Below are 22,386 nucleotides of genomic sequence, written 5' to 3'. Positions count from 1 at the left end.
ACGCTTTGGCATGCACTCCGCCCACCCCTGAGGGTCCCCTTTGTACAGTGGGAACGCAAAGCTGACCCCAAAGCGACCCGACCCGTACCGTACCGATACGAAGTGACCCGAACCATACTGAATGTGGAAACGAGGCTTAAAGCCTGTTATTCAACTGCGGGTAGAACGGAAGGAGGGCAGAAAGAGTGACGTGCAGCAAAGGGCTCCAGAATGGGAATCCAACCTGGGCCGGCTGCATTGAGGAACTACAGCCTCTGTACATGGGATGCCTGCTAATAATATACCTTTATGTGTGTGTGTGTGTGTATGTGTGCGTGTGTGTTGCATTATTACTGAATTGACTCAAAACAAGTCAACAAAAACTAAAGACTATGCACTTGCTAGCATTTGTTTCAGGGTTGTTGTATTAAAGAGGGCGTTTTCTAACTGTTCTCTTTGTGTAGTACTGTATGTATTTACTCGTCAGTGGTTGTTAGACATCAGATGAATATGTAGATCCCACCTCTGCAATCGTCTTGTTATATTGTGTCTGTTCTAGACACTGTATGGGACAACACTAGATGGGAAGACATTTTAATAATTTGGTTGATAAAATTAACTAAATTAATTGTGTGTATGTGGGAATTTATACTTGGGTATTATTAAATATAAAAATGTAAGTACGGAGCATTTTTATTTATTTCACTTATTTTGGAAACCTTCAGATTATTTGTGCATGTAAGAAAAGTGAGAGGAAATATCCGGATACCCATATGCTTCCATTATATACGAGTTCTTCATTCAAAATCTCACCAAAGGAAAAGTACTGAAATATTGACACCAAATAGTTTCAGGGTAAAAATGAAATTACTTCTGCAGAATGGACATTTAACCTTCTGGTCATGTAGCTTGCTTTGCTAATCTCTTTGGTGTAAAGAGTTTACACAGTGTGCTGTTCGCTTTTTCTTTTTATATTTCCAGAATTTCCATAAAGCTTTATAAATCTTATTTTCAATGTTATATTGTTATATTGATCTTTTGAAGGTACTTGGACAAAACTGTTGGCATCTGCAGCTCCCCCCCACATTTTACACTTAAAAAGGCATCTGTGCAGTAAAACACTCGGTCACCACTGCAGAGCTGATCTGTGTCCCCTGCAGCCTTGCCTCTGGCTGGCTGCTTTAATGAATCCGTTTGGCAGTTGAGGTGCAAACTAACATAGGATTACGTTTTGGCCCCGGCAGCTGGTCATCTTTCATTATTACAGATGGAATTTATTTAACTCCTTCAGACCTGATATGAAATGGGTTTTTTCCCCTTCAGTCTGGAGCCATGTTTCCGTGCTTTCACCTTTCAATCCAAGTGCAACGGTAATGTTGCAGCATAATTTTCACAACATTAATTTAGACATTTCACACATTTAAAAGAATAAATAAAATACGGGCACAGTTAAAAATGTACAGTTAATGGTGGGGTATGAGATGTTTTCTGGAGCATTTTTTATCCTATTGTCTGAAAACCTCCTCACGACACCATTGCACCCACTAAAATAGAATGTTTGGAGAAAATCTTTTTATATTTTAGTCCATTGTAGAGGGTGTAGCAAGAGGAAATGTCAGACCAATAGAAGTAATGATGAGAGTTACTTCTATTGGATTCTGACACGCCAATCAACCGTCAGCCCCCCTCACCCATCCCTCCTGCGCGTTCACAGACTCGTGACTCGTTCATGTGTTTTGAAGTCGTGGTTTCGAGGGGTGGGCTGAAGGGAGAGGCAAGGTTGTGTATTTTCAAAAATATAGCTTGCAGGAACCGTTTTTCCAAGATCTCAGACCCCACCTTTAAAACCATAGGTTTAATCTCTTGTGGTTTTTGTTCAATTTTAGTAATAAAGGTTGAGGCAAACAACGTTTAGGTTTTATCATTCTTATTAAATGATGCTTTGAGTCTGAATGAGGTCATGTGGAAGTTATTCTGGTGCAATCACTTGTTTTGACAGCATCCATCCTGACACAGTTAGGAAGCTGATCTCTAAATTATTATTTTGGCTTATACAAATTCATCTGTCCAGTTGTATTGAGATATTCTCTGAAGCTTTTTCCTGCTTTATCTCCTCTCCTCTGACCTCCTCTCTTTTAGTCTCGGGAGCCCCTGGCGCTGTGCGACCTGAAAGCAGAAGTGTCTCCCAGAATCTCAGCCGAGGACTTAATCGACCTCTGTGAACTGTCATTAGCTGGACCCTCCAAAAGAAACAAAGCTGGCAAGCCCAAAATTGTGGGTGTTGACATTCGCAGTGTGGAAGAGTATCCTTACCATTTTACCTACTGGCCACCTATTGTCTTTTAACCATTTAACAGCTAAACTGGGATCGTGTTGTTTAAGTTATGATCTGACAATGGAGTCTGATTACAGAGATAAGAAATTATTATCATGAAAAAGGGTACCAACTGAGAAGCTAAGGGATACAAGAACAGTGCAGTCTAACAACAGCAAGAGTGGTGAACCCCGTCCTGCAAGCCTCACCAGTCACACCTTTCATCCACACCTTCACAGGACCATCCAGTTAAGCCAGTTAACACATTAAAGCCCACGTACCACAAATAGTTTTGCACTGCCACCTCAGAACCTTTAGAGATTCAGAGGTGCGTAATATCTCTACACTCAAAAGAATTCCTCCACATCTTCTGAACCTAGAGGATTAAAGGTGATGGGGAAATGGAGCGAAACGAGCACGGATTGCTGCAGCTACAGATTAAGGGCTCACCTACACAAAGTCACTCCAACAACAATCTTACAAAGTAGCTTGTCCAAACAACAGAGTGCAGTGGTGTTGCTAAGCAATTTGATCTCAAGAATCCTTTGCAGTGTGTAACATGCTGTTAAAGTTTGAAATTTGAAACAGATTTAAGAAAGTTTGGGGCGTCGTTAGATGTATGTGCATGGAATTCTTTTTTTCCAGAAACTTTATTAACGTTTTTAGTCAGACATCGCCATACTAAGTTTAGTGAATACAATGTGAAGATTTAGAATAGAAATAATACTACAAAATCAACTGAGAGAGAATTTCCTGGATCACATGATAGATATCGTAGTTTTATGTAAGAAGATGGTAAACAGCGACAGAAATAACGGTATTTTACTAATGTCAATCTTTGTTCTCATTAGTTTTTAAATTGCATGCCATGGGTCAAGGAAAATGCTTATAACAGGTGAAATAGTAGAATAGTAATAGTAGACACTGAGTGTATTTTTCACTGTGGTAGTGACAGGTTTATTGTAGGCTTATTGTATTAAAGATAATTAAGGACAACCAAAGGCCATAAACGTTTATACTGGTGCAGAAAGGCCACTGAACTTGCAGCAGTCTTCATCGTAAACAGCGAGCTTCTTACTGAGTAAATGACACCTCTACACCTCAGGAATATCTCTAAAAAGTGTCAAACTTAAGGTAATTTATCCATTCATAAATGTAACTGTAACTCGCTCACTCTGCCCCAAAGCTCTGTCTATTTTTTAAGTGTGCAGCGCACATCTCTTGATTACCTCTTGACTTGGTGCCAATTCTTGGAGGAGTTTTTCAATTGAACCACAGGCACAAAGACTAAAACATCTCAATTTGGGAAAGTTTGGCAGGGATGATCAGTTCCAGCTATGTGCTGTCAGATTTTTCACAAGCATTCAGTTTGGCCCTTAATATAGTTCCCAGAGTAAATCCTGCAGTCTTAGAGAACCCAATCATTTTCCAGCCTTTTGGATACTGGAAATAATGGTTTTGACTTAAAAGCCACCTAAACATGATCAACACATTTTAGTGTGGACATATTAGTCACTGTTCTGCTCATACCAACTGTCTCCAGTGAATCTTTTTGACAAGTTTAGGACACGTGAGCATAACATGTGAGAAGTGCAATAACTGGATGTGTTGTATTTTAGTTTTAGATTAAAACTAAATAAAACGATAAAAATAAATTGAAATTGTTTATGTTAATAACAATGTTTCAGTCATAGCATTCCCAGGAATGTAAATTAAAAATGAGATTTTCTCCCCACAATCAACCCACACTCCCTTTTCTTTCTACATGTTTTATTTATGTTTTTTGATTTTGTTCAGTATAAAATTGCAGTTTTGCATAAATGCTTTTTTTTTTTTTTTTTTTTACTTTGTTGGGTACAATATAATGTAAATGTAAATGTTCTTTATTTATACAGCCCTTTACAGACAAGACTTATGGTGTACCAAAGTGCTTTACAGCAGGTAATAAATAAAGAGAAGAATAAGTAAAAAGAATAAAAGAACAGTGAAAGCAATAAAATACCACAAAATCGATTAAGATAAAATGAGATAAAAGTGCCATCATACTACTGGGTATTAAAAGCCATCCTAAATAAGCAGGTTTAAATTTAGCCTAGATTTGAAGAGACCCAGGTCAGAAATAAGACGCAGCTCGACGGGCAGCTTATTCCAGAGCCTGGGGGCAGTGACTGTAAAGGCTCGGTCACCCCAGTGTTTGTATTCTGACCTGGGCACTTCAAGCAAAAACTGATTTGTTGACCTCAGAGCTCCACCAGGATTGCGGACTGTTAAAAGCTCAGATAAATACGATGGGGCGAGGCCGTTAAGAGCCTTAAAATCAAACATTAAAAGTTTAAAATCAATTCTATAAAGGACAGGAAGCCAATGGAGGGAGTTAAGAACAGGAGTGATGTGCACACGTCTGTTGGTGTTGGTTAAAAGACGGGCAGCAGCGTTCTGCATCAGCTGAAGGCGGCTGAGAGAAGACTGGGAGACGCCAACATCAAGTGAATTGCAATAGTCTAACCTTGAACTTATTAGGGCATGGATGGCTTTCTCAAGGTCATGACGACTTAAAAACATTTAAACTTTGGCCAGTAGACGCAACTGGAAAAAACTAGTCCTGACGACATTGTTTATTTGTTTGTCCAACCTCAGATGACTGTCAAAGGTCAAAGGTCACTCCCAGATTTCTGATGGTTGAACTAAGCTTTGAAGACAAGGTGCCAAAGCCAGCCGTCACAGTATCCCCAAAAAACAATGCATTCAGTTTTGTCATCATTTAAATGAAGAAAAATTTGGGCCAACCACTGCTTAATATCAGCAGTAAAATTAAACAAAGAACATTGTGCACTGTTACTATTTGGCTTCAATGATCCAGAGAACCTTGAAAAATTAATAATTTAAAATCAGCATAACCAGTTGGCCTCAAACCTTCAGCTCACCAGTGAAATGGTGATTATCTAAGGGGTTAAAAAGTCATTGACTAATAAGGACTTGTGGATAGAGTAAGGATTTAATTTCAGGACTTCCTCCAGATAAATTCTTACCATAAGGCCTCCTGATGCTCCTCAGGCTGCTCACATGGACTAAGGGGATTTAAACACTTTCATAGGATTTGGAAACCCTTCTTTGGCTCTGTTATGATCTTTTGCAAAGCTTTGTTGTGGGTATCTGAGGTCACAAAAAGTGGATTAAATGAAGACCTCTGTGGGGTAAATCAGGGCAATCTCGCTGCAACTGTCTCATTCCTCATGCCTTTCCAAGACTAAATGTACCACAAAAGCAATATCCAGCTAACGGATTATACCCTGTATGTTTGTTATGTAAAGGCCCTGTCACACTGTTGCGTATGAGAGAAGCATATGAGTTGCGTATGAAAATTATCACTCATACGCTGGTATACGCTGACATACGCCAGGGGAACGTTAGGCATAGGTTGTATACGTTTCAAGCACGCTGGCATACGTTGGCATACGCTGAGGCAGAAATAAATTTTTGAACATGCTCAAAACTTTTGTGCGTATGGTTAATACGCTAAGCATACGCTAGGCATACGCTGAATACGCTAGAGGTACGATATAGGTACGTTACTGATAGGTCGAGAACACTTGACATAAATTGCCATATGTTGGCATGAAGGTGTACCGTACAGCTAGCGTATTTATAGCCTGCGGCAGGCAACCGACGATTCACGGGAGCGGTCAGGAGGAGGAGTTGGGGATCTTGATCGCTCAGAAGCATGTAACTCATCAGCCACAGGTGCATCAGGCATTTCAGCAGGTTTGGGTGAGAATGATTCTTGTGTTTTTTTGCCTTTTCCTCGGCCCAGGGCCCGGGCAAACGACGATTGCTTCTTGGGAGGCATGATCGAGATGAATGTCTCGAGAGATGTTGATAGCGCGTCGTCTACTGCAATAATGGAGCAATGTGGAAAGGCTGCTGATATAGGCGCGTCGAAACGTATGCTGGGCATGCGCAGTTCATATGCTACTCATACGCTAGTCATTCTTTATTTTCAAGGACTTTTCGTGCGTATGAAAATTATATTATTAATTTTCATACGCAACTCATACGCTTCTCTCATACGCAACAGTGTGACAGGGCCAATAGCTTCTCTCACAGAAACAGAACATTCTTCTTGTCTAAGGAGTTATTCTGTTTTAATCCACTCAGAGGTTGTTAACTCTACTTGTGTTTATTTTTATTTTCTCTTCATTAAAAGAAAAAAAAAATCTCCAGCTGACGTTCATACTATATCCCCTTATATTTTGATATTCTCTGCTTCCTTTCTCCTGGTCTGTTTTCAATTAAAAATAGATTTTGCTATCTTAGTGGTAGTGATTCCTGCACTTGTTAAAAGCTTTGTTCCTTAACCCCACTGCCTCCAGCTTTGGTAGAGGCTACGTTTCTGGCAGCATTAACATTCCCTTCAACACTGTTTTCAGTCCTGATGGTGAGCTGGTGCAGTGTCCTGCAACAGGAGCCCTACAGAATTATAGAGGACGTGTGATTGTGGTCATCAGCCATGCCGTTAAGAGTGCTGTTATGGTGAGAAAGCTGTCTTGCACACATACACCTGTATAGAGCACATGGAGCTGAATTAGGACTGAGCTTTCTGACTCTTTTAGGCTTGGGCAGTAAAGTTCTCAACCTTTCCGCCGCATTTTTGCTATGACAGGTCAAATTGTCCGTGGTCTGATTCCTGCTGTGCAGCACACCAAGAAGTTATAAATGAAAATAACCCATATGTTGCATTTAAAACTATTTAAGAACAGTAAGCTAACTCTGCGTGTCTTTTTCCTTCAGACATCCATTTGGTGTCTTGAATGTAGGTCATATCAGTGCAATGAAATTGGACCTCTGGGTCTCTTTTAAAGAGGTACTAAACACATAGGCATGTTTTATTTAAGTATGTCCTGCTGTGACCTGTGGTTGGATCATCCAATTTAACACATATCCAGTTTTTGTGGGCCATGTTGCAACATGACATGTGGATGGGTAACCAACCCCACGCATATCCAAAAAATACCACAATACTAATGTTTTGAAGTAGTTTTTTACGATGAAGCTTTCATTTATGCCTACATTGTGTAGCTTTTATTTCGTACTATTTCGGCTTGTTCTGTCTCACTACACTATACAAATTGGACAAGTAAAGCATTACTCCGATAACTGAGATTTTTATTGAACAGCAGAAAATATAAATATTTCACAGCTACTGCTTAGCTTTGCAAATGCTTTCAGTTCTCTACGTATAAACTTCCGGGTTCAATGGCATTGCTGCGTAACGCATCTTTGTCGAGTCAGAAACCTGGACAGGATAACATTGTATTGTGTGAAGTCGCACATTGATCTTTGATGATGCACAATGTTCTTAAAATTTAATTACTTCACATAGGATTAAAAACAAATTAGGTTGTGAAATGATTATAAATATGGTCAAGTAAGCAGTTAACTAATGTTAACCAGTCAGCAAGACTATAACATTATTACATTTGACTGACGTTAGCAGCAAAAACCTGCACATACAAACATGCCACCATACAATATACACTCACCGGCCACTTTATTAGGTACACCTGTTCAATTGCTTGTTAACACAAATAGCTTATCAGCCAATCGCATGGCTGCAAATCAATGCATTTAGGCATGTAGAGGTGGTCAAGACAACTTGCTGAAGTTCAAAGCATCAGAATGGGAAAGTAAGGGGATTTAAGTGACTTTGAATATAGCATGGTTGTTGGTGCCAGACGGACTGGTCTGAGTATTTCAGAAACTGCTGATCTGCTGGGATTTTCACGCACAACCATCTCTAGGGTTTACAGAGAATGGTCCGAAAAAGAGAAAATATCCAGTGAGCGGCAGATGTTTGGACCAAAATGCTTTGTTGATGTGAGAGGTCCGAGGAGAATGGGCAGACTGGTTCGAGATGATAGGAAGGCAACAGTAACTCAAATAACCACTCGTTCCAACCAAGGAATGCAGAACACCATCTCATCATTCACTGTACTCCAGTGGCCTCCACAGTCACCAGATCTCATTCCAATAGAGCACCTTTGGGATGTGGTGGAACGGGAGATTCGCTTCATCGATGTTCAGCCGACAAATCTGCAGCAACTGCGTGATGCCATCATGTCAATATGGACCAAAATCTCTGAGAAATGTTTCCAACATCTTGTATAAAGTATGCCACGAAGAATTAAGACAGTTCTGAAGGCGAAAGGGGGTCAATCCTTTTACTAGCAAGGTGTACCTAATTAAAGTGGCCAGTGAGTATACATATATATACATATGTATCAATTGTGGGTCAGATTAATTTGTGACTCTAAATTGTCCCTAGGAGTGAGTGTGAGCATGCATGGTTGTTTTTCTTGTTTGTCTTGTGGCCCTGTGATGGACTGGTGACCTTATATCCTGTTCTTTCTAGGTTGAACCTGTATTTTATACAAATTAGGCAAAACATTCAGTTTTAACTCAATGCCATGAGTATGATGTCACAAGCACTTTTATTCGAAGTGTAATTAAATTAGAACCCTTTCAGATTTTCCTCCACATGTGTATGTGCAAATAAAATGTATAAAAATGTATCGATGTATAAAAGAAAACCCCCAAAAAACAAGAGTAACAGAGCTTCCCTTTTGGAAAATCTGCAGCTGCATATTGTGCATTAACATATAAATGAAAAGATGGATTTAAAGTTGAAAAATCTGTTATATAAATAGCTTTAAATGAAAATAAATTGGAATAAACCTCTGTTCCTGCAGAGCTGTATAAATAGCAAAGATGCAAACAAGAACTTCCCTTTCTTGTTTGAAATGTACAGCTACAAAGAGAAATAACTCGTTAGGGTTACATGTTGGCTAGCAGTCACTGATTTTAAAAATAGTTTTGCAGCCCATCACACAATTGTTTATTCATCTTCTATCTGAAGTACAGCAACAACAGGAGTTCAGCGCATTAACACATGGAAACAACATAACAGCGTAGGAGTCTTGGGACTTTATGTCCCTGAAATTCTTGGAGGGTGCGAAATAACCATCTTGTTCTTGCTGTGTTATTTCTTCCCAGTTTGCATCACATCTGGTCAAGGTGAATTTTCAGCGTGTTTGTATCTTGGATGGGGGGATCAACAAGCTGAAGCCCACTGGACTCCTTACTGTTCCCTCCCCTCAGATCTGACCCCATTCCTCAGCTTCAAATTAACAAAAGGAAGAAGCTTGAAGACCGTCAATTGCATTTTGGGATGATATTAAAGGGAATGAAGAATGACTGTATTGCAAAACCTGCATTTAAAATAACTTTTATGCCATTTGATTTCATTGCCAATACTACAGCAGAGCTATTGTTGAACTATCATGTTTTTATTTTTTTTGACAAGAATGATGGAGGTTTCTTTGTAGAATGGCCCATTTGTAAGCACTGTCTTGGACTGAAAAATTCAAATTGGTTACCATCCAATTTGCGTATGTTTGGGAATAAATTCAAACAACGCCGTTATTTGCGTGTTTTGTGGTTTTTGTAACAAGCATTTGTATCGGCCCTCTTCATTAGCAGTGTATCATTTATCACTGTGAAGCTGAAAACACTGTCTGGTTTTAGCATGTTATAACATCTGTCTATCATCATCTGTGATGAGCTAAAATTTTACAGTTGCAAAGCAAATTTCAACAGTAAGAAAGAATGTCTTATAGTATTATGGAATGCGTTATTATTTTACTTATACTGTTTTATTTTACAGACTAATAAAGTAGAAGCTGGCGGAACAGGATGAGTAGGATTTCAATGAAGATTTAGCTGATTCTTTGTATCTAGTTGCTTTCCACCAGACCAGTAGAGTCACAGTGAGTCTGCTGCCTATGCAGAGACATAGGAGAGAGAGAAGGCAGAAGCCGTGATGCTGGTCTACTCGATAGGTTAAAGAGGCATCCATATAATCCCCCCATACCAAGCATTTTCCTGAAAAATCCAGATCTGTCACAAACAAAATGGAGGAACTGGAGCTGCTTATCACTTCCTCCTTGGGTTGTTATGTAATGATTGTAACAGAAAGCTGGCTGCACCCGCTCAACTCTGATGCTGCAATAGAGCTAACAGGATGCTCTAGTTACTGGAAGGACATAGGTACAGACTCTGGGAAAGTCAGGGCCTCTGTGTCTCCTTATACGATGACTGGTAACAGCAAGATTATTACCCGGTATTGCTGTTCAGATGTGGAAGCCCTGTCAATATTGTGTTGACCTTACTATTTACCCCAAGAGCTGAGTATTGCCAGCTGATGCTGATGTTAGCATTACTCGCAATCACTTGCAGTCCGTTACAAACAAACACCAATGAGACAATCTTGATGGTGCACACATCATAGCAGGGGACTATGACTAAACTAGTTTGAAGACTGTACACTTTCACTAAAACATGAACTGTGCTACAAGGGGTAATAACACTCAAGTCATGCTTACAGAGCTGCTACTCTTCCATCTGGATCTGTCACCCTCTCTCTCTCTACTTCTGTTCCCTGCATATATCTCTCTCATGAGGTCTCCCGGGCCGGGGACTAAAATCATCAGTCAGACGGTTGCTGTAATTAAACCTTTACTTAAAAAAAATAATCTAGATTAAGAAGTGTTAGCGAATCATCGACCTATATCCAATCTCCCTTTTTTGTCCAAATTTCTTGAAAAAGTAGTTGCAGCTCAACTTTGTGTTTCAGAACCTTCCTCGCGCACTAGAGTGAGTCTTGGAGTTCCACAGAAACTTGGACTTTCACTTTATACATGCTTCCATTATGTGACATTATTAGACAGCATGGCATACATTTCCATTGCTATGCTCAGCTGTACTAATCTATGAAACCAGATGAACCCAATAGGTTGGTCAGACTTCAAGCATGTCTTAAAGACATAAAGACCTGGATGACTCAGAACTTTCTGCTTCTAAATTCAGACATAACTGAAGTCGTTATCTATGGACCAGAGCACTTCAGGGAGACAATGGGCCTCATGCAAGAACCGTTCGTACGCACAGATTTGTTCTTAAATCGTCCGTACGAGTGATTTAAGAGAATTTGCGCATTCACCAATCTTTTCGTATTTTACGTTTTCTTTCAGGTACGAACAGAATTTACGAGTGATCCACACCTGTCGTGGGAGTTTCGTAAAATAGTCCGCTGTTATTAATGGATTGTATATTTAATTACTTTGAAGAAAACATAAATAAATATACATTATACCCAACAATGATGCTGACATTATTCTGTTTGACTTAAAATATGCACTAATCGAAGGTTAATTTGAATCTGTATATAACGGGAAGCGTAACCAGCGGCTGACTTGCTACTTTTGGATGCCTTAGCGCGTCAGGCTCTTGGAAGAGAGCGTGTGGAGACAGACGAATGGCTGAGATCGCGATTCAGATTGCCAAGGACTGTGCTGCTGCAAATATGCAGCTTGCTAGAGCCACAACTCCAGATAGAAACATGCCGATCAAACCCAATTCCACCACACGTCCAGGTCCTCACCTTCTTTGGATTTTTGGCCACTGGAACCTTTCAGAGGGAGATTGCGGGTGTGTCCCAGTCCTCTGTGAGTCATGTGCTCCCCTTGGTCATCAAAACTCTCATCAGTTTATCACCCATGGTACATCACATTCCCATACACCGCTGTCCAACAAGTACAAATTAAGAGGGACTTTCAACCTGTGGCTGGACTGCCAATCATAATTGGAACACGAGACACATATACGCATCAAAGCACCTGTGCTGTCGTGGAGCGCACTGAGCTGAAGGCCAGGTGGGTGTGTCTCGATACCTCGTTCATGGCGCAATATTGCCATGAACGAGGGTCTCCTAAAACCTGAACCAGCCCAGGCAGACCAGAAGCTGTGGTGCCAGAAGACCCCCCTCATGGACCACCCCATCTAAGTGCCATCATGATGAGGCAACAACTGATTGCACGGCTTTAGTTGCAGTCATCGATCGCCTGGCCATGGCGAGACGTTTTTTTTTTAAGCCATTTTCATATGAAACCATTTATTTTTTTATTTAGCTGACATGGTATTAACAGCACTCGTAATTGCTTCCCATTTATTCGCTTTAGCAGTTCCCATCCACTGCTTCCACTGCTAAAATGACAGATTTTCCTTTTTGGATCTCTGAAAGCAGAACTTCAATCTCAGAGCCCGTAAAGTTGTTCTTTTTGCGACTTGATGCCATTCTCATGACTCAACACTCAACACTTCCTGGCACAGGAGAGAGGAAGCACAGCATTATATGGTATCATTTAGGGCGTGGAGTATGCAAATCTACTATCCTCGTGCACGTGAACTTAGATACGCACGAGTCTGATTCATCATTTAAGCAGGTCGTTTACACACTTTTTCCGAAGTTAAGAGCGTTTGTTGAATCTGACGTGGCGTGTTCGTACGAGACCTTCTTACGAAAAAAGTAAGAGAAATTTAGAATAAAAATACGAAAATGTTCTTGCATGAGGCCCATTGTCTATCTATATAATAACTCTAGATGTATTGCCTTGACTTCTAGTAGTACAGTGAGGAACCTTGGAGTTATTTTTGACCAGAATCTGTCCTTTGACTCGCATGTAAAACAGGTTTCTAGGACTGCCTTATTTCACCTTTGTAATATTGTTGAGATCAGGAACTTCCTGTCCCAGAGAGATGCAGAAAAACTAGTCCATGCATTTGTTACTTCAAGACTGGAGAGATCATATTTCTCCAGTTTTAGCTGCTCTTCATTGGCTCCCTGTTGAATTCAGAATGGAATTGAAGATTATTTTCCTGACGAGCTCCATCGAATCTTAACTAAACCCAACAACCTGCCTTTTAGATCCCATTCCCACATCTCTTTTAAAGACATTTTATGGTTTCTTCGAGAGTGAGCTTTTAAATATTGTAAATTGCTCTCTTCAGACGGGTGTTTTCCCATCTGCCTGTAAAACTGCAGTGGTGAGGCCCCTTCTGAAGAAGAGCAATTTAGATCATAAGATCCTTGATAATTACCGACCTGTATCCAACTTAACGTTTTTAAGTAAAATTATAGAAAAAGTTGTTTTTATCCAATTAAATGAGTTTTTAAACAAACACAATATTTTTGAGAAACATCAGTCTGGTTTTAGGAAGAACCACAGTACAGAGACAGCCCTTTTAAAGATTGTAAATTATCTCAGGTGTAACATGGACTCACAGAAGCTTTCAGTCCTGGTGCTGCTGGATCTTAGAGCAGCTTTTGATACAGTAGATCACCACATTTTATTAAACAGACTTAGAAGCCTGGTGGGTGGTCTCTGGCACTGTTCTTAAATGGTTTTACTCCTATCTCACAGATCAACAGTTTTTTATAAGTATGGATACATACTCCTCAAGAATTCATAAAATCAAGTGTGGGGTTCCCCAAGGATCAATTTTAGGCCCATTGCTTTTTAATCTGTCCATGTTGCCACTTGGGGATGTCATCAGGAGACTAGGCATTAGTTTTCACAGCTATGCTGATGATACACAGCTTTACATTGCCGTGTCTCCTGATGACCTAGAACCAGTTAACATTCTTTTAAACTGTATTTTAGATATAAAGTCATGGATGGCAGAGAATTTCTTACAGCTCAACCAGGGCAAGACTGAAGTTTTAATTATTGGTCCAGAAGACAAGAGAGAGATCATTTTACCCAAACTACAAAACTTTAAATCTTCTCAACCTGTAAAAAATCTGGGTGTTCTTTTTGACTCTGAACTGGATTTTATCCAACATATTAGAAATGTAACAAAGACAGGATTTTATCATCTTAAAAATCTTGCCAGAGTCCGCCCATTTCTCTCTCTTGCCAGCACGGAGGTGCTGATGCATGCTTTTATTTCTAGTAGAATAGTTTATTGTAATGCCCTGCTTTCTGGTCTTCCCAAAAAAAAGTACAACCCAGTGTCACAGAAAAACGTGTAATACCTACGTTGGTCCACAAGGGAAAACGTGGAGTTGTCACAATTTGGCCCCCAAAATTGTGACAATTCCACGTTTTATTCGGCCTATTCATTTACATTGCTTCGCAACCAGGTCACGTGACTATCAAGTTTCCCTCAGCTAAAAAAGGAAAATGGCCGACTGTCAACCTTTTTTCTGTGAAAAATATAACATTTTAAGAAAGCATCTGCATTTGTATGCATTTCGATGGCATTTCTAGCGAGAACTATGCATCATATTTTCAGACTCTTCGTTCAGAGAATGTAGACGATCTTTCGTTTATTAGTTTGGCCGAAGATTTTGGTATCTCCTTGAAAAAACGTAAGAATGTCACGTTTTCTACCGTTGTTAAGGTGGTTGCTATGGACGCTGCTATCTCAACGTCACCGACCTGCGCCGACATTCCCCGTACTTTTTGTTTAAAAAGATAAATATAATATAATATAATATAATATAATATAATGTAATATAATATAATATAATATAATATAATATAATATAATATAATATAATATTTATTTTTTGGTGGGTTTTTTTAGATATAGCCACACTATATCTGCGTGGCGCATGCGCCAGTGGCTGAGGCACAGCAACCCAATCAGGACAATGCAGAAAGGAATTTAGGCTGATGTGAAGGAACAACAATTTATCAAATCAAATTTATTTCGTGTACAAACAATTCAAAGTGCTTTACATAAAATAAAAGCATTGCAGCAGGGAGTGGAAGAAGCATTAAAATACATAAAAGAATATAAAGAGAAACAAATGAAATAATTTAAATGAATTTAAAAACAAGCAACAGCCTAGATAAGTTAAAAGATAGCGTGCAGATTTCATGCATATACACATGAGAACAGAAATGTTTTTAACCTGGTTTTAAAAATGTCTAATTTAATTGTGTGTAGTTACACATGACACAACAGAACTTCTGTTGTGTATGCATTCTAATATGCTTTACTCTGTTCATTTTACATTTTTTGGAATATGTATTCACAAAAAGAAAAAGAACATTTTTTGATCATAAATAATAATATAAGTATATCTATGCACCCTATTTGACTGTTATCAGTCTATTCAATAGACGTTATCAGCACACATCAGTCCTGCTGCGTTTTTTAAAATTTTTTATCAGGTTGCCAGATCTTGTCTTTTATGTTTAGCTTGCCTGGTCGCTATTGTAGCAGTGTGGTTGTTGACCCAATAGACGCGGACTGGTCACGACACGTAATGCGTAAAAAACGCAGGTACTAGCGAACCTGGCAACCACTCCAAGCTGGTTAAAGAGCTACTTACCAAAAAACATGACTCCTATTTATGTATGTATGTATGCCCACATAAACATACATATGTCTATTTGGTTATATATGTATCTGATTTGATGGAAGAAGTTGGGCTGATTAATATAGTGATGAAAGAGTAGTAGTATTATACTAGTGAATATAGAGGACAAATAACATACACACACACACACATATGTCTGTCTTTACAGAAGATGTATGGCGGAGCAGGGTAGGATAATTGAGGTGCTGAGAGGGCTACCTGTTGAAGAATGATCTTTATTGTTATTATTTATCATTTTTGTGAAGTGAGTGCCCTGCCGTGGGAGTATGGGATGTTGACAAACCCATGCCCAGGGGCCCATTGTCACCCACCTATGAGTAAAATAAAGTCTACAGTAGCCCAAATCCAAAATTATGAACATGATTAGGAAAATCATCAATACCTTGAAGGTTCTTTCTGACCAAAAATTAAAAAAAAAAAATCCAGACTTGATTTCATCCAGGCTGGACAATCAAATGGTCTTAGAACCCATACCTGAAAGGGGCTAACACCAAACACAGGTGACAATTACACTTTGTTGTAGGACAAAATGAAAGACATTTTTGAAAAGACCTTGACCTGGTGAGTAACATATGTCAGTGTGAAGATTATAAATCAGTCCTGCTTTGAAATATTGACCTCTGAATGTTGACCTCAGTGCAATTTAGAAGGCTTGTTAATCATTAACAGAAGAGGCTACAGATATGGGACCAACTGTTATAGAGAGCTCTTGACTTCAGCTATGTGACTATACCCATATGGATATGGCCACCAAGTGGGGGCGCTATCAAATATGGTAAAAAAATCATTTTCACCAATTTCACAATTACATATTTAAAATCTGATGACATAAATGTGTTTTCCACCCCTTTAAATCTCTCCTTGTACTCTCAACTTAGTATTTACCACTCCAAATTATAAGAAATACGCCCGTTTTTAAAATAAACTACACTTCTTTCTATAGTGCTATGTATCTGATCCAAATTAGCCATATTTGTAGTTCTTCCCAGTTTGCAAAGTAGGGTTTTAAAAACATATGTACATTGAATATATCAAATATCTAGTGCAGCCGAATTAGTAATTGTACTTCATCTATATGATTGAGGTTTGAAAAAAGTCAAGATGTTGGTATATGTTAGATATTTTAACTGTTATTGTCGAAATGTGGTTTTGGGTTAGCAGCTTCTTCCGTTTTGCAAAGTAGGGTTGGAAAAACATACATCTACTAAATATATCAAATATCAAGTACAGCCGAATTAGTAATTACACTTGATCTCGATGATCAGTACAAAGAAAAATTAAATAAATTTACTTCAGATAACTTTAGAGCCGAACCATGTAATATCATACAAAATCAACACGGTACTCGTAGTACTTCCGGTTTGCAAGGGTTATTTATTGTCGCATAAAGACAGATTATATGTGCGTATAATATATTTATGATGAATATATTATGAGAGATACACGTTTGGTCAATAAAGTTGACTTTTTTTGCCTGATAACAAGCCTTCTCTCTCTACTGGCTCACTGAAATAATGGCCCACTGAAATGGTTGATAATGTTTTATCAACCATTTCTATGATAAGGTCATTGTTATGGCTATATCTTTATATATATACACATTTAAATTTTTTTTTTTTTAACAGAAATTACGGGGAATGTCGGCGCAGGTCGGTGACATTGAGATAGCAGCGTCCATAGCAACCACCTTAACAACGGTAGAAAACGTGACATTCTTATGTTTTTTCAAGGAGATACCAAAATCTTCGGCCAAACTAATAAACGAAAGATCGTCTACATTCTCTGAACGAAGAGTCTGAAAATATGATGCATAGTTCTCGCTAGAAATGCCATCGAAATGCATACAAATGCAGATGCTTTCTTAAAATGTTATGTTATTCACAGAAAAAAGGTTGACAGTCGGCCATTTTCCTTTTTTAGCTCAGGGAAACTTGATAGTCACGTGACCTGGTTGCGAAGCAATGTAAACGAATAGGCCGAATAAAACGTGGTATACCCACAGCCATTATAACTAACAGCCTTGCCACTCACTATTAAGCCCCATTGTACCGGCTTTTGGGCTGCAGTTCCACCAGAATTCCACTGGGCGCGTCGGTGGAGACCAGAATGAATGGGGCCCAATAGTAGCCTGGGCGAAAGCCGACTGTTGACTCTGTCAAACAGTCTGGGAAAACCCAAGAGGAATCCGTTTCCATGGAGGGCGGGACCTTACCCAGCAACTTAAATTCATTGGAGTAACGGAGTTCCCTTAACCAATCATAATGTTTAGAAATGACGTTGGTTATGCGCCGAGGTTCATGCTTCCTCTCGCGAGGCTCTAGCTCGCGAATCACGCTTCCCACATCCGCTTTCATTATACCGGTACCATTTGATAAATCAAACTTTTCCCAAAGCCAGTTGGAAGGAGAGCTACGACATCCTTGCCACTAACCTATTGCTCTCGTTTTAATTGTGTAATGATCTCCAGAGTTGAGACAACTTCATGGATAGCTTCTAGCGTTCTTCCGTCGCCATGTTTATTTCCGCTGCGGTTGAACTACAATTATATGGACTACAATGGACTCCGCGCGTGAGTTCTGCGTCACCACTCGCAACTGTTTGCTGATTGGCAAAACACTGAGCGAACCGAGGTAGGGGGATTTGGCCAGACTATGTGCGGAGCCAAAATCTTTGGGCGGAAGTACGTAGGATGGCGTCGCCAGGCTAGCCCAATAGAGCTAGATGCTACAAATGGTCAGTTTCACCTAAGTCTCCTCAAGAGCGCTCAGATTTGAATGTAGTTTCTGAGAGCTCAACATGGGTTTCAAGTCAAAAATCTACTGAACGAGTACATGTATCCCTTTGATTTCTTAGGGCCATTTCAGACCAGGGCGGCAAAGCGTGGCGGAACGGAAGCGATTTTCACCGGCGGAGGTGAAAATACATGGAAACAGATCTGTACTTGCACACCGACGCGGCGGTAGTCGGGCGGTAGCGGCGCGGAGACGCCTCCGTCCCGCGCTGCTTTTGGAAAATAGAACTCGAGCGGAATTTGGACGGCAGCGGCCGGCGGCGGCCGGCGGTGTCCCGTTGAAATGAATGGGGAATGCAGACAGGGCTGGAGCAGAACTACCGCGGCCGCGGACTGTCCGGTGTGAAAAGCCAAGTTGAACACACCGCCTGATAACCGGCGTAAAGACTGCCGTCGTTTCGCTGCCGCCACGCCACGCTCTGGTCTGAAATCGGCCTTACAGGTTGGCTTCTTGTTGTCCACAACGCGCTAGCATTGTGCTAATGACAGCTGGTCGACCGGCGAAAGAATGAATTACGACCAGAGGCACCGCTTGACGGCTGGCTCCATACCAAGCGACAACAGAATTAGGGCCATTTCAGACCAGGGCGGCAAAGCGTGGCGGAACGGAAGCGATTTTCACCGGCGGAGGTGAAAATACATGGAAACAGATCTGTCCTTGCACACCGACGCGGCGGTAGTCGGGCGGTAGCGGCGCGGAGACGCCTCCGTCCCGCGCTGCTTTTGGAAAATAGAACTCGAGCGGAATTTGGACGGCAGCGGCCGGCGGCAGCCGGCGGTGTGCCGTTGAAATGAATGGGGAATGCGGCCAGGGCTGGAGCAGAATTACCGCGGCCGCGGACTGTCCGGTGTGAAAAGCCAAGTTGAACACACCGCCTGATAACCGGCGTAAGACTGCCGTGGTTTCGCTGCCGCCACGCCACGCTCTGGTCTGAAATCGGCCTTAGGGCCATTTCAGACCAGGGCGGCAAAGCGTGGCGGAACGGAAGCGATTTTCACCGGCGGAGGTGAAAATACATGGAAACAGATCTGTCCTTGCACACCGACGCGGCGGTAGTCGGGCGGTAGCGGCGCGGAGACGCCTCCGTCCCGCGCTGCTTTTGGAAAATAGAACTCGAGCGGAATTTGGACGGCAGCGGCCGGCGGCGGCCGGCGGTGTCCCGTTGAAATGAATGGGGAATGCAGACAGGGCTGGAGCAGAACTACCGCGGCCGTGGACTGTCCGGTGTGAAAAGCCAAGTTGAACACACCGCCTGATAACCGGCGTAAAGACTGCCGTCGTTTCGCTGCCGCCACGCCACGCTCTGGTCTGAAATCGGCCTTAAGATGGACTTTTTCCGCTTATGTTAACACAGATTCTCTCTTACTACAGCTATTCCTTGAAAACGCTGCTGCCTTTATTATGTAAAGCTGCTTTTTAGTATGAAAGGTGCTATATAAATAAAGTTTGATTTGATTTGATTTGATTAAAGATCTCATCATAAGATATTTTCCTAACAGAGCACTTTGCTCCCAAACTGCAGGTTTACTTGTGGTTCCCAGAGTTTCTAAATGTAGAATGGGAGGCAGAGCCTTCAGTTATCAGGCCTCTCTCTTGTGGAACAAGCTGCCAGTATATGTCCGGGAAGCAGACACTCTCTAACTTTAAGATTAGGCTTAAAACTTTGGCCACCCTTTCTGAGTCTGGTTCTGCCATAGGTTTCTTCCTATTAAAAGGGAACACAGGCTGGCAGTTATTTGATCAAGGGGACCTGGAGGAGTACACAGTGACTGTGCATTTTTTAATATTCAATGCTGTGCTGATAATTTTGCTAACAATAAGTGCATCTGGACATTTCTCAACCAGAAAGTCCAAATGACCAGGTCTAGAAAAATTTGAAATTCACAATGTCTCCTTCAGGTCAAGGAAAAGGGCACAATGCAGCTATGATTGAGCTGACCTAAAGAAAGGCATCAAGAAGCTAAAGGAGACCTGTAAGGAAAAGATTGAGGCCCACTGGACACAAAATGATTAACAGAGGATATGGCAAGGGATAAAACACCTTACGCTTTTTTGCCTGATTTGCGATTGAAGGGTGTGCTTTTGTATCCCTGCCCCCAGTAGCTTCCAGCTCCCTCACACTGAAGGATGATCTGAGGTGTGTGATGAGGTCAGTGAATCCAAAGAAGGCTTCTGGACCTGACGGAATGTAACACAAACTATTTCAGAGTGGTGCTAATAAGCTTAACATCCCAGTTCCCAAAAAGCAAGCCTCTGCAGACCTATCATCTCCAGGTCAGTTGCTCACACTTCTATCATTCTGAAGTGTTTTGAAAATCTGATTCTGCATCACAAGAAAGCCACCCTCATACAGTCATTTGATCCTCATTAGTTTTCTTTCTGAGGCAAACAGTTCACCTAAGATGCTATCACCATAGCAACTCACACTGCACCGAGGCACCTGGATTACTGCCATAACTACGTGAAAATGGTGTTCATTGACTTTTGCTTTGTCTTTAATACCATCATCCCAGTTATTCTGGTTGGTAAACTGATGCACTTGGACTTAAGTATCTGTACCTGGACTAAGGACCTTTTGAGAAATCACTCACAGCATATCAGACTTGGCCCCCACACATCCTCATCCATTACTCTAAAAAATGGAGCTCCTCAACGTTAAGTCCATGTCTTTTCAACTGTTGCTAGGCTCATCTCAGTTGGAGTTGAATCAGCATATAAAGATGAGATACAGAGACTGTCAGTCCATTGCTCAGAGAACAACCTGTTTTAAACACCACTATAGTCGAAGAACTGATATTGGATTACAGGAAATGGTGGGGCTGAGACCCAGCCGTACTCTACATTCACTGGGAGTGTGTTCAGTGTGTGGAGTCCTTTTTAATTCCTTGTTTCGAACTGTCAGGAGCGTCATGAGCACTGTTTTGGCAGAAGCTAAGGGAAGACTTGATGACACATCATTGAGGACATTTTTCTATGAAGCTATGTCAATTGTAAACAGTCGTCCGCTCACCACGAATACCATCAGTGATCCGAAGAGTCTTGAACCTCTAACTCCGAATCAGTTGCTGACCATGAAAGCTGTTGTGCCACTCCCACCACCAGGCAGGTTTGCGAGAGAAGACTTGTATGCCAGGAAAAGGTGGAGGAGAGTGCAATACCTAACGGAGCAATTTTGGAGTAGATGGCGAAAAGAATACCTGTCTAACCTAAGCCTTAGACAACAATGGCATGTGCCCAGAAGAAATGTGAAAGTGGGGGACATTGTTATTGTCAAGGAGGATAATGTTCCAAGAAATGAATGGAGACTTGCCAGAGTTGTGGAAGCAACAGAAGAGGATGATGGTCTGGTTCGCAAAGTTAAAATCCAGATAGCGCAAAGAAAACTGGGAAAGCGAGGTGAACGCTTAACTCAACCAACCTTTCTAGACAGACCAGTTCAAAAACTAGTAGTACTAGTAGAGCATTATTAGACAAGTTACACTTAATGCTGATCTTAAGTGTTTAAGATCTTACACAAGAATATGAGAGAAAGCTGTTTTGTTATTTTGGGCTAAAATTCCAAGATTTAATTCCAAGTTCAAAAATAGGTAACTTAAATCTCTGAAATTTTGGTGGCAGTGTAGCTGTCGCTGGAAAAGAGTGCTAATTTATTTGCTGCATTAATATTTTTGTATATTATTTTCTTGCAATATTTTTTTTGGTTTAAGATATTTGTATATCATTATTCCTTCTATATTTCTTATATAATTGGGTAAAATGTGAATTAATAATGACGTAATGACATTAACCTAATAAATAGTTGTGAAGACGTGTGTTCAGTCTTTTGGACCTGCGCTGCTCAGGGAGCAAGATGTGTGCAACAGTTTGTCCGTAAAGCCTTAGCAGCTCCTGATTTTCCGGTCAGAAGGCGCACACGGTATGAGAAACTGTATTTGCTGTACATTTTATGTTTATATACTCTGTAAGATTTATATTTAAGTTTCATAAAGGCCACATGGACATTCACGGACGGTAAA

General features: G+C 40.7%; 1 protein-coding gene across 2 annotated transcripts in view; it reads left to right on the top strand.

Moving 5' to 3' along the window:
* The window catches only part of tbck (TBC1 domain containing kinase), a 42,903-nt gene extending 32,847 nt beyond the window's left edge, over positions 1-10,056 (top strand). The window contains exons 24-26 of one of the 2 annotated variants that reach the window (XM_075463042.1): positions 2,119-2,282; positions 6,664-6,823; positions 9,344-10,054. In XM_075463042.1, coding sequence (XP_075319157.1) covers positions 2,119-2,282; positions 6,664-6,823; positions 9,344-9,454 — 435 coding nt within the window. In that variant the 3' untranslated portion in view covers positions 9,455-10,054. Of the gene's footprint in view, positions 1-2,118; positions 2,283-6,663; positions 6,824-9,343 lie in introns of both variants that reach the window. The other variant, XM_075463043.1, reaches the window with a different exon arrangement.
* Positions 10,057-22,386: the final 12,330 nt, after the last annotated feature.

The sequence above is a fragment of the Odontesthes bonariensis genome, chromosome 4, assembly GCF_027942865.1.
Source record: "Odontesthes bonariensis isolate fOdoBon6 chromosome 4, fOdoBon6.hap1, whole genome shotgun sequence".
NCBI lineage: Eukaryota > Metazoa > Chordata > Actinopteri > Atheriniformes > Atherinopsidae > Odontesthes > Odontesthes bonariensis.
This window is presented reverse-complemented; position numbering and strand designations above follow the sequence as displayed.